The sequence below is a fragment of the Phoxinus phoxinus genome, assembly GCF_949152265.1.
Source record: "Phoxinus phoxinus genome assembly, chromosome: 1".
NCBI classification, from domain to species: Eukaryota; Metazoa; Chordata; class Actinopteri; order Cypriniformes; family Leuciscidae; genus Phoxinus; species Phoxinus phoxinus.
Genome location: NC_136876.1, coordinates 40,708,391 through 40,722,671, shown reverse-complemented (window position 1 = coordinate 40,722,671; position 14,281 = coordinate 40,708,391). Strand labels below are relative to the sequence as shown.

Here is a 14,281-nt window from a genome sequence, read left to right as displayed (position 1 = left end):
TAGTAACACAAGTGGCATTACGCATTCCTGATTTTTGTCGCGCATGCGTACCTGCGTACCAGTTATGTGCACCCTAAACAGAGGAGGAACATTATCAAATCAACATTCTTAAAATGTTTTGAGGATATTATTGAGGTCAGAGATGACAGAGTGCTTTTTATAAAGCGTTCTTGTAATGTGACGTGTTAACAAAACTCCAGTGTTAAATTAACTCTCCTGGGAGTTAATTTGACTCCATTCACAAGAGTGTTAAAGTGTTAAAATATGACCACAAACGGCAACAAAAACAAACTTGACAAACCCGCACCACGAAACATAACAAACAGTGATCCAGCCAATAACCGACAAAAAGGATTTGGGGGGTTGAGGGGTTAGTGCGCGTGCACATGAAGGGGCCAAGGGGGGTGTCCCCACTAACACAGAACGTTTAGGGAACGTTAGGGAACGTTAGTTTATGGTTCTCTAAAGGTTAGTTTGAACCAAACCAAAAACGAACGTTTAGGGAACGTTCCCTCAGGGTTATAACGTTCCTTAAACGTTAAGGGAACCAACCAACTAAAACGTTCTCCTGTGGTTGCACTGTACCTCCACACAACGTTCCCGTTTGGTTGTTTTTGGTAATGTTTATTTAAACAAGCTCCATTTAAGTTTTTGACGTAGCATATAAAAGGTTTGCAGTCAGTTGATTTAATTCACTCAAAAAGTATTGGTCTTATGAAATCCAAGTAAAATAAGCAGATTATCAAAAGAATATATTTCATTTTAGACTGATCAATTTAGCAAACAATACTTTTGTGCCTGATTTCGTTTTTTTAACTGTATTGGTTGAAAATACTTAAAACAAGAATCTATCAATCGAACGATTTTCACAAATAAGAAAATTCACTTCCAACAAAGTAGCTAAGTTCAGTGTACAAATTCAACCGTTACACCCCCACGCCAGTAGGGGCAAGCCTCTGTTTTCAGGTGACCGATTGAAATCCTGTCCTGTGTCCTGACTGACTTCCGTGTTCTGCGATTTACACCTATGATTTACACCAAAGTCCTTCTGGATACACAACTTGCCTGGGAATCCGTCTTCTTTCAGTGGCTTTCGTGTAAATGGACGCTCAAGATAAATTGTTTGAGCACAGGTATGGACCCAGCTAACAGGGGACGTCCCCCGGACTTTTCGAACGTCCCCTTAGGTCCGCATTAGGTCCGCTTTGTAACGTTCCCGAGCGAACGTTCGGAGGACGTCCGCATTTGGTCCGCTTTGTAACGTTCGCTGGCGGACATTCCGATGACGTCCGCATTAGGTCCGCTTTGTAACGTTCGCTGGCGGACATTCCGATGACGTCCGCATTTGGTCCGCTTTGTAACGTTCGCTGATGGACATTCCGATGACGTCCGCATTTGGTCCGCTTTGTAACGTTCGCTGATGGACATTCCGATGACGTCCGCATTTGGTCCGCTTTGTAACGTTCGCTGATGGACGTTCTGAGGACATTTGTCCGGGCAGGTTGCGAACGTCCCTATTTCGTCCCTCACCTGCCATTTCCATGACAACACTTGGGAAATCCAGTCGCCCATGCCTTTGATTTTTATCATTAGACCGGACATCTTGCAACTCAAACGAATAATTAAACTAAAATATAAACCCAATATTGGATTAAAAAGGGGATTTGTTTATTCCTTAATATCCTAATTAATTAATTGTGATAATGGATTTTATCTAAAAACCATGGTTTTTGTTTTGCAGATTGACGTTATAGTATTAGTAACTGCAAATCAATTATAGTAAAAAAATATTATTTGAATTTATTGTAAAATTAAGTTAATGTTAAAAATGTTAGTTTTAATTTTAATGTTAAGATAATAACTTTCATGTTACTTATAACTTCTATCACTAATTAAAGATGTAATCAAATCAGAGTCTGTTTTCAGCCAATATAATTTAAACATCAAAAACATGATAATTTATTCAATTGAATAGGCTAGAATTACTATTCCACATGTATGAAGAAAATAAGGTTGAATCTCAGGAGCTCTAAAAGAATGCATCGACTTCAAATGATGAATGCAGCCAAGGAAAATGCGAAGAAGGGAAAAGCACATTGCTGGAAAGAAAGTGGAAAATAACAGGTAAGACAAATAAAAGTATCCTAATTTAGGCTGCATGTCAAACTGTTGGTCAGGCGATCGAAGGACTGGTTTTATTCAAAATAAGTTATTATAGGAAACATATTATTCTAATTATTGCACTTAAGACGTCTGATAGCACTTGAATCTCAAAAAAAAAAAAAAAAAAAGTGTCATATTATATAGCTACACACATGCAAGTGACGATCAAAACATGGGATCAAATGCACCTAAGCGAGTGACGTCATTCATTACGGCACGCAGCATGTATCCATGGCAACGCTCAGCTGCTTAGTGAGTGACAGTTAACGGTCCTCCTCAGACGCAGCCTTGTGGTGTCCCTTTCGTCTGTCTAAAAGGTATTTTTAATTGTTATATTAGTATACATTAGTTATCGTAACCACTATCCATCATTACATTTTATGAAAATTGTACCTTTTAAAACGTTTGATGAAGTTGTCGGCCGTGTACCACTGCTAACCGTTATGCTAACACTACGAAGCTAACGTTAAATGTTGCTGAAATGAGACAACGTTATATTTCACTTATGGATAAATAGACATATAAAATCATAACACTACTGAATGTGTTCATTTTGTTGTTTTAGGTAGATGCCAGGGGGAAGAATGGCCAACGGACTAACCCCACAGCTGACCCACACACACACACAGCTGCCAGCGCGTTTGAAGACACACACACACACGGAAAGAGCACAACACCTTTACAATTGTTCAAATAAATACTTTGTTCCTTACAACGTGTCTGTTTTCTTTGGTTAGCCAGAAATAAAATAAAATAAAATGATATTCATGGGACTAAACGCGAAAGTCCCCTTAATGTCCCGAATGGCCGCTGGTGGTCCTGTGAACGTCCTCTTGAACGTTCGGAGGACGTCTTCGCGAACGTCCGCGGGACATCAAGCGGACCCTACGGGGGGACGTTCGCACAGGCCATTTAGGGGACGTTCGGGGGACCTTTTTTTGTTAGCTGGGGAGCCCTTAACGTTATAGTGCTAGTTCATTTTCGTCTCTTTATAAATACACACGTTGCACCCACTGTTTGTGATTTTCACGTAGGATAATAATAGTTCGATAAAATATTTTTAGAATACTTTTCTGCTATCACTGTTAGAATACATTCATGTTTAATTTATTCCTGTACCGTTGGCATTTTACACTCACTTATTTGCATGTATGTCAGACATTCCAATGCCGTGTTAAATGTGTCTGATCGCTCCTCTATCAGCTTTAGAAACTGGTCAGACAATAACAGCTATAGTCTACATAATCCTATTACTGAAATTGACAATCTAAAACAGTGAAATTAAAAAAGCCATTTCACTACATGCTAATCTTGAGCAATATCATTTTCTCCTTTTTTCCACCTTTTCTCACACCAAACAAAGACGTCATCAGAAAGCGCATTTTGGGAAATGTGTGGATCCGACCGTTCGCATTTCTGTGTTTCTATGAGCATCATTGTGGTACGTGTATGTTTTTACGTATGTTTGCCTGAACCATGTTTGTACAACTAAACGTAGCACAATTTGTGTGTATATATTATAAAATAATCTGTATAGTGGATGTAATGTCCGTCCGTAATGCTCGAACGATGCAGTAAGTTATCTGTCTGCTTACTCGAGCACATACGGATGTGTAATGTCACACACTGTAGCATTATACTTTTACGTTTAAACAGTGCATTAAAAAAACAAACTCCTTATCTAATGTTTAAGAAAGAAATAACATATATTCTTGGTCGGAGATAGCAACACTCCATTTTAGTTTAAAATTACCCTCTAAAATGCTGATTGGCCAGGTTTGCTGACGTCAAGGCATGTGACGCAACACGGACGTTCCTGATTGGCTGGAGGAAATGGATAGAACTCAGTAGACAGTTCACTATCAGGAAGTCTTGGAAAAACAACCAACAACAGCAACCATCGAGCTTCACATTCTCAAAAAGTAAGTGAAATACGTTACAGTTTCATGGTTGTAATGCAAGGGTTTGGGGTTTAACTTTAAGCCGTCTTTCTCGTGGGGCTTTGTTATATTGCGGTACTGCGCATGTTCATATGACTGTTCTGGGTCCTGTAGCCATGGTATTATCTTATGATACAGCCGAGGGATGTATGTAATGTTATGTATGCTGTAAAGCCTGTTACATGGATGTAACGTTAACGTAATTAACGGTAGCGTTTCCCAAAACTGTGTAGATTTCTTTTTCTTCATAATTTCTTTTACCATTCTAAATGTTCTCCTCACCACACTGTAAGAAATTATCTGAAATAAAGTAAATTTTTCCAAAAGGCCATCCTCTGCTACTGGACTGCACATAATATGAGGGCCCAAGTCAGCGCCTTCCATTTGCCCAACAAAAGCTGGGCCAAATATGCAGTCAAGAAAATCTGGCTGTGTACAGGTGACTTATTGGTGCTATACTATATATAAATAAATACGTTTTCTCTGTATGGAAATACTGCTTTGTTCGGCTACTGTCTCACAAAAACTTTGTTCTCTTAATGTAGATTCCTACGACAAAGCCATGAAAAAATGTCGGCGACTGATGGACACTTCCAGCATTGAGACGGAAGACGATGCGAGTGTCCACAAAAGGCAGTGTAAACGCCCAAGGAGGTTCATGACGGATTCTTCAAGTGATGGTAAAACCTTAAGTACAGACATTATTTACACAATTAAAATTTTCTTTTAGCAATCTGTACAAATTTTTTGGTCTTTTATTTCAGATGAATCTGTTCCACAAATGAGAAAGAGTGTGAGAACGGAGTGTGTGTCTGGAAGCCCTGTCCGTAAGTTAACATTTAAGAAACCTGAGTCATATTTCCTACCATGGAACTACTGATATTCAACCTAGTGCATATCATGTGACTATTCTGATGTGTTTGTCTCTTCCTGCCTGTTTTCAGGTCCGCAGCTGCCTCCACCACCTGCATGTAAGTTTTTTTTTTCTTCTTTTTTTTTTCTTCCTCCTCCATTTGCAAGAAACCTACAATAAATGAAGTGACCAATATTCATTTCTACTTTCTTTTTAGATGAGTCAACACCACACAGAAAACCAGCCGGTCGCCCAGAATTGGATGGGTCTATTATGACGCAAGCTGAGGGTACAGTGGCTTTGCATTTTCCATTTCCAATTAAATACTATTTCATGACAAGGAACTTGAGAGTAACTTGACTTTTTTGTTGTTGTAAACAGCAGAACTCATCACACAGAGGGAGGTGAGACATCACACAGAGGGAGGTGGCTCAGCCATGGAGACGGAAATGAGAGGTAAGAAGACTCACTTAAAGGAACACACCGACTTTTTGGGACTTTATCTTATTCACCGTATCCCCCAGAGTTAGATAAGTCCATACATACCCTCTTCATCTCTGTGCGTGCCGTAACTCTGTCTGACGCACCCACCACTAGCCTAGCTTAGCACAAATACTGGAAGTAAATAGTTCCAGCTAGCATACTGCTCCCTATAAGTGACAAATAATGGCAACATTTTCCTATTTACATGTTGTGATTTGTATAGTCACAGCGTGTACAAATAACAAGGTCACATTGTGAGACAGCCATCTTCTAATCATATACATACTCTGAACTATATTCTCAGAAGGCCGAAGCACTGCTACTTCTGCGGAGTGATTTACTCCAACTCTGAGCGAACTCTCTGCTCCTCACCACGGGGGTTCTCAGGGGCTACAAGCAAATCACTCCCCAGAAGTAGCAGTGCTTCGCCTTCTGAGAATATAGACTTATCTAACTCTGGGGGATACGGTGAATAAGCTAAAGTCCCAAAAAGTCGGCGTGTTCCTTAAGTTGTTCACATATTCAAGTAATGTATAACAACTAAAACTAACATAATTAATTTTTCCATAGCCATGTGGACATCCATTACCCGTATGGCACAGCGAATGGACTCATTTGAGGAAAAGATGGAGCAGAGGCTGGATGAGGTGCTCATGCTCTTAAGGAGCTCCTAGTCCCAGTCACCTCCCTCTGCTCCTGTCGATGATATGTTGCTGTCGCCCTGCTCGACAGTCACAGAGCTGGAGGAGTTTGACAGGAGTCTCGGTCAACAGGAGAGGAGGGGAAAAAATGGTAATTAAGTTGCCATAGTCCTGCCCTAAGATTAACACTATATAATTGCATAACTTCAAATATCATTATAACTGAACTGACGGCTCTTACAAAATGAGATTGTACAAGCTCTCCACTTTGTTCTACATGTATAATTTGTATTTCTATGTTTTACAGCAACTTTTCCTGACAACTCTTGGAGGTTCGACCAGAGGTACTGCCATCCGTCACATGCTACGGCGAGTGGCAACCAATGACGTCCTCAAACAGTTTAGTCTGCGGGGCAGAAAGGCAAAGAAGGCCTTCCAGGACCTGACAATCTGCAGGGTTATAACAGGCAGGTGTTATTTTATTGTTCACATCAGTATTATGCTTAGCTTGGAGGTTTTAATTTGACTTGTAACTTTACTTCATTTTGACTTTACTCTAGCGGCCTTCCAGAAAAACTTCCCGGCGGTGACTGCAGCAGAGACGGAGGACTTGATTGGGCAAGTGCTGAAGTTTGCCCCACACAGACGGTAAATTAGAATACTTCTATGTGATGTTCATAATTATCAAAGGAATGGGAAAACTATCAATATTTGTCATAATAAAAAAAAACAGGGTTGTTAGTAAGGCAATTTGTCTTGCGTTTGTCAACGTGTTCATTCTCAGTATGACATATCAAACTTTTGTTTATTTTTTAGGCCAGCTGAGAAGGACTGAGAAGGGCTGATCGGTCAAGACAATGGAGCTCTTTTTTTATTTATTTTTTATTAAACAATTGTATTTTTGCCACTTTGGCCATTCACTTTATTGTCCCTTTTCAATGTGAAATTTGTCTTGGACTCAAAGCTGCATTTATACACAACATATATACATACACACAACAACAAATGCACATTACATTATCATTCCAATATGCATCTTGCACACTACATTTGCACTCTTCATCACACTCTTTGTACTTAAATTTCTGTTTTATTTGTATAGTTGTAAAACTGATTCTATTCTTGTATTTTTTTTTAGGCCTTTTATATTTTTTGTATTTTGTAATTTTATATTGTCTACTCTATATTAAAGTTTTAAATCCCATCAAGTTTGCCTGTTCATTCATTCCTGCTAACATATAAATTCATTTCTGCTTGTATAATAATTAATTCCTGCTTATGCACAGACAGTTTAAAGTAATAATAAAATTGGTACCATTGTTAGATTTTTAAAGGTTAGTGGAATGTAAAAATAACCTTAGGGGAACGTTACCTAAAGGTTGCAACGTTAGGGGAACGTTCTAGGAACGTTACCTAAAGGTTGCAACGTTAGGGGAACGTTCTAGGAACGTTCCCTAAAGGTTCCAACGTTAGGGGAACGTTCCCTAAAGGTTGCAATGTAACCAAAAACGAACGTTCCCGGAACGTTAAGAAAACTTTCCATGGGAACCAAAACCTAACCTTAAGGGAACGTTCCCGCAACCAAAAACGAACGTTCCCGCAACCAAAAACGAACGTTCCCAGAACGTTCTGGGAACCATAAATTGTTACCTGGGGTGGAGGAGAGAGAAGCATGAAGAGGGAAGTTAGAGGATGTCCTAGAAAACGTATTAAAAATAAATATTAATGTTAAACATTTTTATTCTTTCGAATTTTGATATGGCCGACACACGACCAAAGAGACGACGTTCCGATGAACAAATAACAAAGAATAGGGAAAAGGGGAAGGAATGCGCAAAGTCCCGAATTTACATCGGGAAAGCGGTCAAAAGGTGGCGAGAATTCCGCCTGCAGAAGGGCTTCCAATCCGTCATTCAGGTGGCTCTGTTTTTGCTGGACAGGTGGGTAAATCCAGTTTGGTTTTAGTGTGTTCATGACTGATGTGATCGTTTTTCGGAAATTTAAATAAGGACACCGATCTGTTTTGTAAGTGATCGCATCCAGGTAGGACGCATTTCCATGACGAAGGCATAGCTAGCTAGCAAACTGTAGGCTGTATTAACGTACTGACAGTAACTCACAATTGAGCGGCAAACTGATGTGAATGTACTCTATTTATATTGTTAGGGGAGGGGCCAGCGTCAGTGGCTTCAGTGCGTCATCAAGTAGGCGTGTCCAGGAGCTCAGGGGCTCCAGTTTTAGTCCCACCCAAAAAATCTGGAACACAGCAATGGTGAAAATCTGTTTAACGGTCTAACTCCACAATTCAGTACTTCACAGTTAAAAATCTTTGTAATATGTTTTAGCAATACATTTGTAACATTTATAATGTGTTTAGAATTTTTTTTTTAGAATTGCCTTTACAGGGACGTGTGTTTAGTCTAGTTAATAAAATCCTGTTCATGTCACACGTAAAGTTGTCCGTGTCTCAAGCTCACTGGAGTCCCTAATCATAGATTTTGACTACTTGCCCTTAGTATTAGTACTGTAAAGTAATAAAGACATTTCCCATACCCCGGAAATGCACATTTCACGGGTCAGACAGGTTCATTGATTGTAATATTAATTTTAAGTTAATTCTATAAACTGATCTAAATATTCATAATCAATTATAACAAGTTATTATTGAGTATTAATATTTTGTTATTTGCAACAATAGCAGTCCGAAATAGTTGTTTTTTTGTTTTGTTTTTTTGTTGTTGTTTTTTTACAGTAAAGTTAGTAAGTTGGTATGAGCCACTAGTCATTTAAAAATATACAAAATAAAACAAAGTAAAAATAAAGTGGCATTTGGGTTTAAATTGGCGTTTGGAATTAATTTAAAACATGACTTAAATAAAATCCTTGCATTTCATATTGTAATGCCATTATAAATGCTGGAAGACACTAGTAATGTGATGTTGTTCAACAGAGTCAATCGAATAAGAAGTGGTTCCATCTGTTATTCCTGGTTCACTTTAAGGGGCAGGGTTTTAGTGGGGTCGAAGGGCTAGAGTGTTCAGAGAGTGTTCAGAGAAAGCTTAAAGGGTTAGTTCACCAAAAAATGAAAATAATGTCATTAATGACTCACCCTCATGTCGTTCTAAGCCCGTAAGACCTCCGTTCATCTTCGGAACACAGTTTAAGATATTTTAGATTTAGTCCGAGAGATTTCTGTCCCTCCATTGAAGCTGTATATACAGTATAACGTTACTGTCCATAAAGGTAATAAAAACATCATCACAGTTGTCCATGTGACATCAGTGGGTTAGTTAGAAGTTTTTGAAGCATCGAAAATACTTTTTGGTCCAAAAATAACACAAAATAAGACTTTATTCAGCATTGTATTCTCTCCCGGGTCTGTTGTGAATCTGCGTTCAGGACTCCGCAGTGACGCTGCTGACGTAAGACGCCGATGACGTGTTATCTGGTGCGCCCGAGCTTCGTTTACAGTCTGAGGGAGACGCACGCTATATTCAAGCTATTCTACATTGTTTGCGTGGATATCATTTTTTTAATGGTGCGTAAATATGCATGTCGCGGATGAGACACTTTTACAGCGTGCGTTTCCCTCAGTCTGTAAATGAAGCTCGAGCGCACCAGATAACACGTCATCAGCGTCTTACGCCATCAGCGTAACTGTGAAGGATTCACAACAGACCCGGGAGAGAATACAATGCTGAATAAAGTCTTATTTTGTGTTATTTTTGGACCAAAAAGTATTTTCGATGCTTCAAAAACTTCTAACTAACCCACTGATGTCACATGGACTACTGTGATGATGTTTTTATTAAATTTCTGGACATGGACAGTATACTGTATATACAGCTTCAATGGAGGGACAGAAATCTCTCTGACTAAATCTAAAATATCTTAAACTGTGTTCCGAAGATGAACGGAGGTCTTACGGGCTTAGAACGACATGAGGGTGAGTCATTAATGACATTATTTTCATTTTTGGGTGAACTAACCCTTTAACAACTTAAGCTTTAATTAATTAATTAATTTACCGTACAGTTGATTACCGTTGAATTGCGCTTCACTCTGTTTTTTTTTTTTTCTGACACATTTTGTCACGTTATTCATGAAAAGAGGTTCGCACACAACGTCTTCAGAGCCTGTATTTATTTAGCAAGCCCGTACATTACACAGCAGCAATCGGCCCGTGTCTAAACATAACTTCCCGCTCACCACGCCCCCGTACATGCGTCACCCCATTCTTACTTCAAAATAATATTATTTATTTGACACATTTAACCCTTTAAACCCCACTGCACAATCTTCAGTTTTAAATGAACACTTGTGTGTCCACACTACAGAGTGTTGGAGTAACACTGAAGCAGTGTTGAAGTTAATTATATAATTCAGTGATTAATTAACTGATGATTGAGCATTCGTGATGAACACCTGATGTTAACAAGCAGAATCACTGAAGGACAGAGGAACAAAAAGAAGATAAAAAAGCAAAACACAAGAAATACAACTGACTTCAGCCATAGAAGACATTAAATCTCCGAAGATCTCAGCAGAGGAGGATTAAACAACTCTAAAAAATAGCATTACCAGCTTCACATTACTAACCACACTGACTTATTTTTTTTTCCCATACGTCTACAGAAATTCCTATTGAGAATTAAACAAGGTTTAGATGTTGTTTTCTTTCATTTGATGTTACCATTATGGAGATCAGTGTTTGCTTTAGTTGGGCTCTTGACCCTTGTTTTTTAACATTAGTTTGTCTTTGGTTCCTAATGCTGTGTTTACAAGACAAATTAGTTGAGGCCAAACCAAAGCCAAAAAAATTTGATTATTATTATGCTGGTCACTGATTCTTGAGAGTCGGGACAAAACATGTCCCACATAGAAAAGTCTAATTTAAAGCAAAAATTAAGAAATTCATAATGATTGACATACTTACAAAGTTAAATCTAAAGGAATTGTAAATACCTATCTGATTTTTAGAATAAACCTTTTTTTCTTTTTGGGGTAAATTTGTTTAAATGTATGGTCTGTGGTTAGAAGGTCCATGTTATTGCACTTGTCCTCAGCAAGAGGTCACAATATTAACCATCCCAAAAAACTTTAAAAAAGCTCTACAATTGTGAAAACTTATATATCAAATAAAAAATAAGGGGTAAAAATATAAAAAACAATGCATGAAGTGAACATTAAACAATATTTTCCATAAAAATCTGCCTATTAAAGTTGTGTCCTCAGTTTCTGTCAACTCCGTCAGATTTTTTCATAAAGCTCTTTAAATCAGGAAATAGCATGGTCAGCTATATCCCTGAGGACCCCTTTCATCTCCCTGCCTGTGGTGAATGCAGCACTACCACACATGCTCTAGTGCAGTTTACATTTTTTAATATTTTAGACAAACAATGTCAATATTCCTATGGTCACAGCTGCACCATGTCAATACCATCTTTCTGTTAAGATACTTTTTTTAAACCATAGAGTATTGAATTTAAGCATTTTAGTGAGGTTATTGGGACAGCTAGCAACTGAGGAAAAACTACCTAGCTGCAGTGTACAATACATGTTTTGGCGGAAAATACATGCCCTTACGTCAACTCCGTCAGACGTCAACTCCGTCAGGTTCTATGTCTGACGGAGTTGACCTGTAAGATGACGGAGTTGACAAATCCACCAATAACCTCTTAATGTGCGAATATAATATTATTTGTGAATATAGTGAAGGGTTAAACTGTTATTTCAGGGTTTTATTTACACATAAATGCACATACATAGCATGCATTACATTATTTAACCATACGCATCTGACTTGTAGAGAATGGGAAGGCAGTGTAACGTTCAATACTCTAATAAAAAGGAGTAGTTTTAAAGAGTTTAAAGGTTTAAAGAGCACATCTGTTCAATAATCAGCAATGCACATATTTTTCGTCAACACCGTCAGTTTTTCGTCAACACCGTCAGTTTTTCGTCAACACCGTCAGATCTTTGACGTTTGGATGTATGTTTTTGTTAATTTTTTGGGAAAAAAAATATTCTTCCTTCAGTTTATGTTGTTTTTGTAATAAAGGACCATCTGATCTACATCCTCTTATGTTTTATTTATTTAAGGAATTAGTTTTTACAATATTGAAATTAAAATCAAAGTTTGAAAATGCAAATATTTAGAAATCTGAGTTTTCAGAATAGTGTGAAATCACAACTTAAGTTTATATATTGTATTTTTTTTAAATATCAAAGTAACTAAACACTATTGCAATATACTTCAGAACTTTAGATTCTTGTTGGATTGGAAGAATTCAAATTTTATACTTTTTAGTGTGTCTGACGGAGTTGACACAAATCCAGTTCTGAAGGGAAACATGTTTATTTGTTAAAAATGTGTTTTTATTTAGAACCTGTTCCTTTACATGGTTAAATAGCTAAGACCTTTCTCTGCAGAAACATATAACTCTAATTGATATAGTGTGTATTTTAAAAAAAAGTTTTTTAAAACGTGTTTTGTCCCGACTCTCAAGAATCAGTGTGGTTATGATGTCATCATATTATGTTTGGATCACGGATCTCATCCCATGTCTAATTCCTTATCCAAAATGTGTTGTTTGAATACAGCTAAAGTTTTTATTACTACACTGTGAAACTACAGCAAAATATCAAATAATATTGCAAAATCAGTCATGAAGTATTTTTAAACTCATCATTCACTAAATTTAATTTTATCAGTGAGACACACACACAAACTTCAAGAATCAGCCAATGAATCTCAACAATGGAGATAATCCACAAAAATATAACATTAAAACTGAACATCACAGAATACGCTACTAAAAGTCAACAAAAAACCAACAGCAAAAATAAAAGCAAGAAGTAAAAATTTAAGAAAATAACCACACAATTCAGCTGCATAATTAATTCATTACGCAATGCCCAACACGCATTGCAGCATGACACTTTTGATTGTCACGATTGTTGAGATTCATATGCCAATTCTTGATGTCTGTGTGTGTCTGTAGCTGGTTTAAAAAACATTGTAAAAATGTAATGAAGATTCTTAGTGAACTTCATCAAAACTGAATTATATTTTTTTTGTGTTTTATATTCATGTGCTGAGTTGTAATTCGGTACAATGTACATAATTATTGCGGGAACCATTCATGCAGAATATTGTTTCATATGAGGCACATATTGGTGACGCAAATGATACCTCGTGCGATGTGCGTATAGCGCCATCTTTAGAAGCACATTTGCCGCTGACGGTGTTGGGTGTGCTCTCTCTCTCGCTCATCCGACGAGCGTGCTGGTAAGGACATTTTGAAGTGTATTAAACAATGTAATCGATTTATTTCATGAGATAAACGATGGTTAAGTGAAATGTAAAGCTGTGATGTCATGAAATTGAATGCATTTAATTGCTTTTTGAGTGTTTTACTGAGACTGGTTTTGCTTACTAGCTTTCTCCGAGCTGTATGAGCAGACTGAAGGGGAGAGACGTGTATCCCAAAAAAATAATTAATTGTGCTCAGTATTTCTGCAGAATAAAGATCCTGAGATCTCATTCATCAGCGTCTTCTTCACTGAATAGAGAACAAACACAACCAGAGTAAAACTGCTACATGTCTGGTTGATCTAGAAATTCAAAATGTTCCTAACATAAACTTTTTAAAATCCTTCATATTTTCTGGATGTCAAATCCCAGGTAGATCTAAATCTGCAAAATCACAATGACCTCATTATCAAAAATGCAAAAAATATGTCAGGGTCTAGGGTGGTGAAAGGAGCAAGGACTCAAGTGCAGAACAATGGGTTTTTAATGATAAAATAATAAAACAAAATACAAACAAATACTACCCCGAGGAAGAAAATAAGACTGAATTGACTTGACTTGACTTGACTTGACTTGGTGTACAAAGGGCCTATTGGACGACAACAAACCAGCACAGGCTTGAAAACACAAGGAGAATAAATAGGGAGCAAGGCAGGTAACGAGGGAGGACAGGTGGGGCAAATGAAACAATAATCAGGTAACAAGAGGGGAGGGGCTAGACAATTGATAGGAGAGCACATGGCACAAGGAAGCCATGTGCTCACAACAAACATGACAAAACACAAGCACATGGCCAGTAAAACAAATCACAAGCCATGTGCTTACACAAAACAAGACATGAACACGCAGCTTATGAAAACACTCATAAGTCGCGTGTTCACACAAA

General features: G+C 37.7%; 1 protein-coding gene and 1 long non-coding RNA gene across 2 annotated transcripts; both read left to right on the top strand.

Moving 5' to 3' along the window:
* The first annotated feature begins 467 nt into the window (after window positions 1-467).
* On the top strand, window positions 468-4,033 carry LOC306995718. Its single transcript, XR_013796920.1, has 3 exons — window positions 468-1,133; window positions 3,537-3,604; window positions 3,940-4,033. It is a non-coding gene; the product is annotated as an uncharacterized lncRNA (long non-coding RNA).
* Window positions 4,034-4,435: 402 nt separating this feature from the next.
* LOC306995714 (uncharacterized protein) lies at window positions 4,436-7,342 on the top strand. The gene is made up of 10 exons (XM_079607521.1): window positions 4,436-4,542; window positions 4,649-4,783; window positions 4,868-4,930; window positions 5,048-5,074; window positions 5,174-5,245; window positions 5,338-5,412; window positions 6,010-6,231; window positions 6,388-6,547; window positions 6,641-6,728; window positions 6,897-7,342. Exons 1-7 carry the CDS (start codon window positions 4,461-4,463, stop codon window positions 6,111-6,113), a joined length of 558 nt encoding a protein of 185 aa, XP_079463647.1. The 5' UTR covers window positions 4,436-4,460; the 3' UTR covers window positions 6,114-6,231; window positions 6,388-6,547; window positions 6,641-6,728; window positions 6,897-7,342.
* Window positions 7,343-14,281: the final 6,939 nt, after the last annotated feature.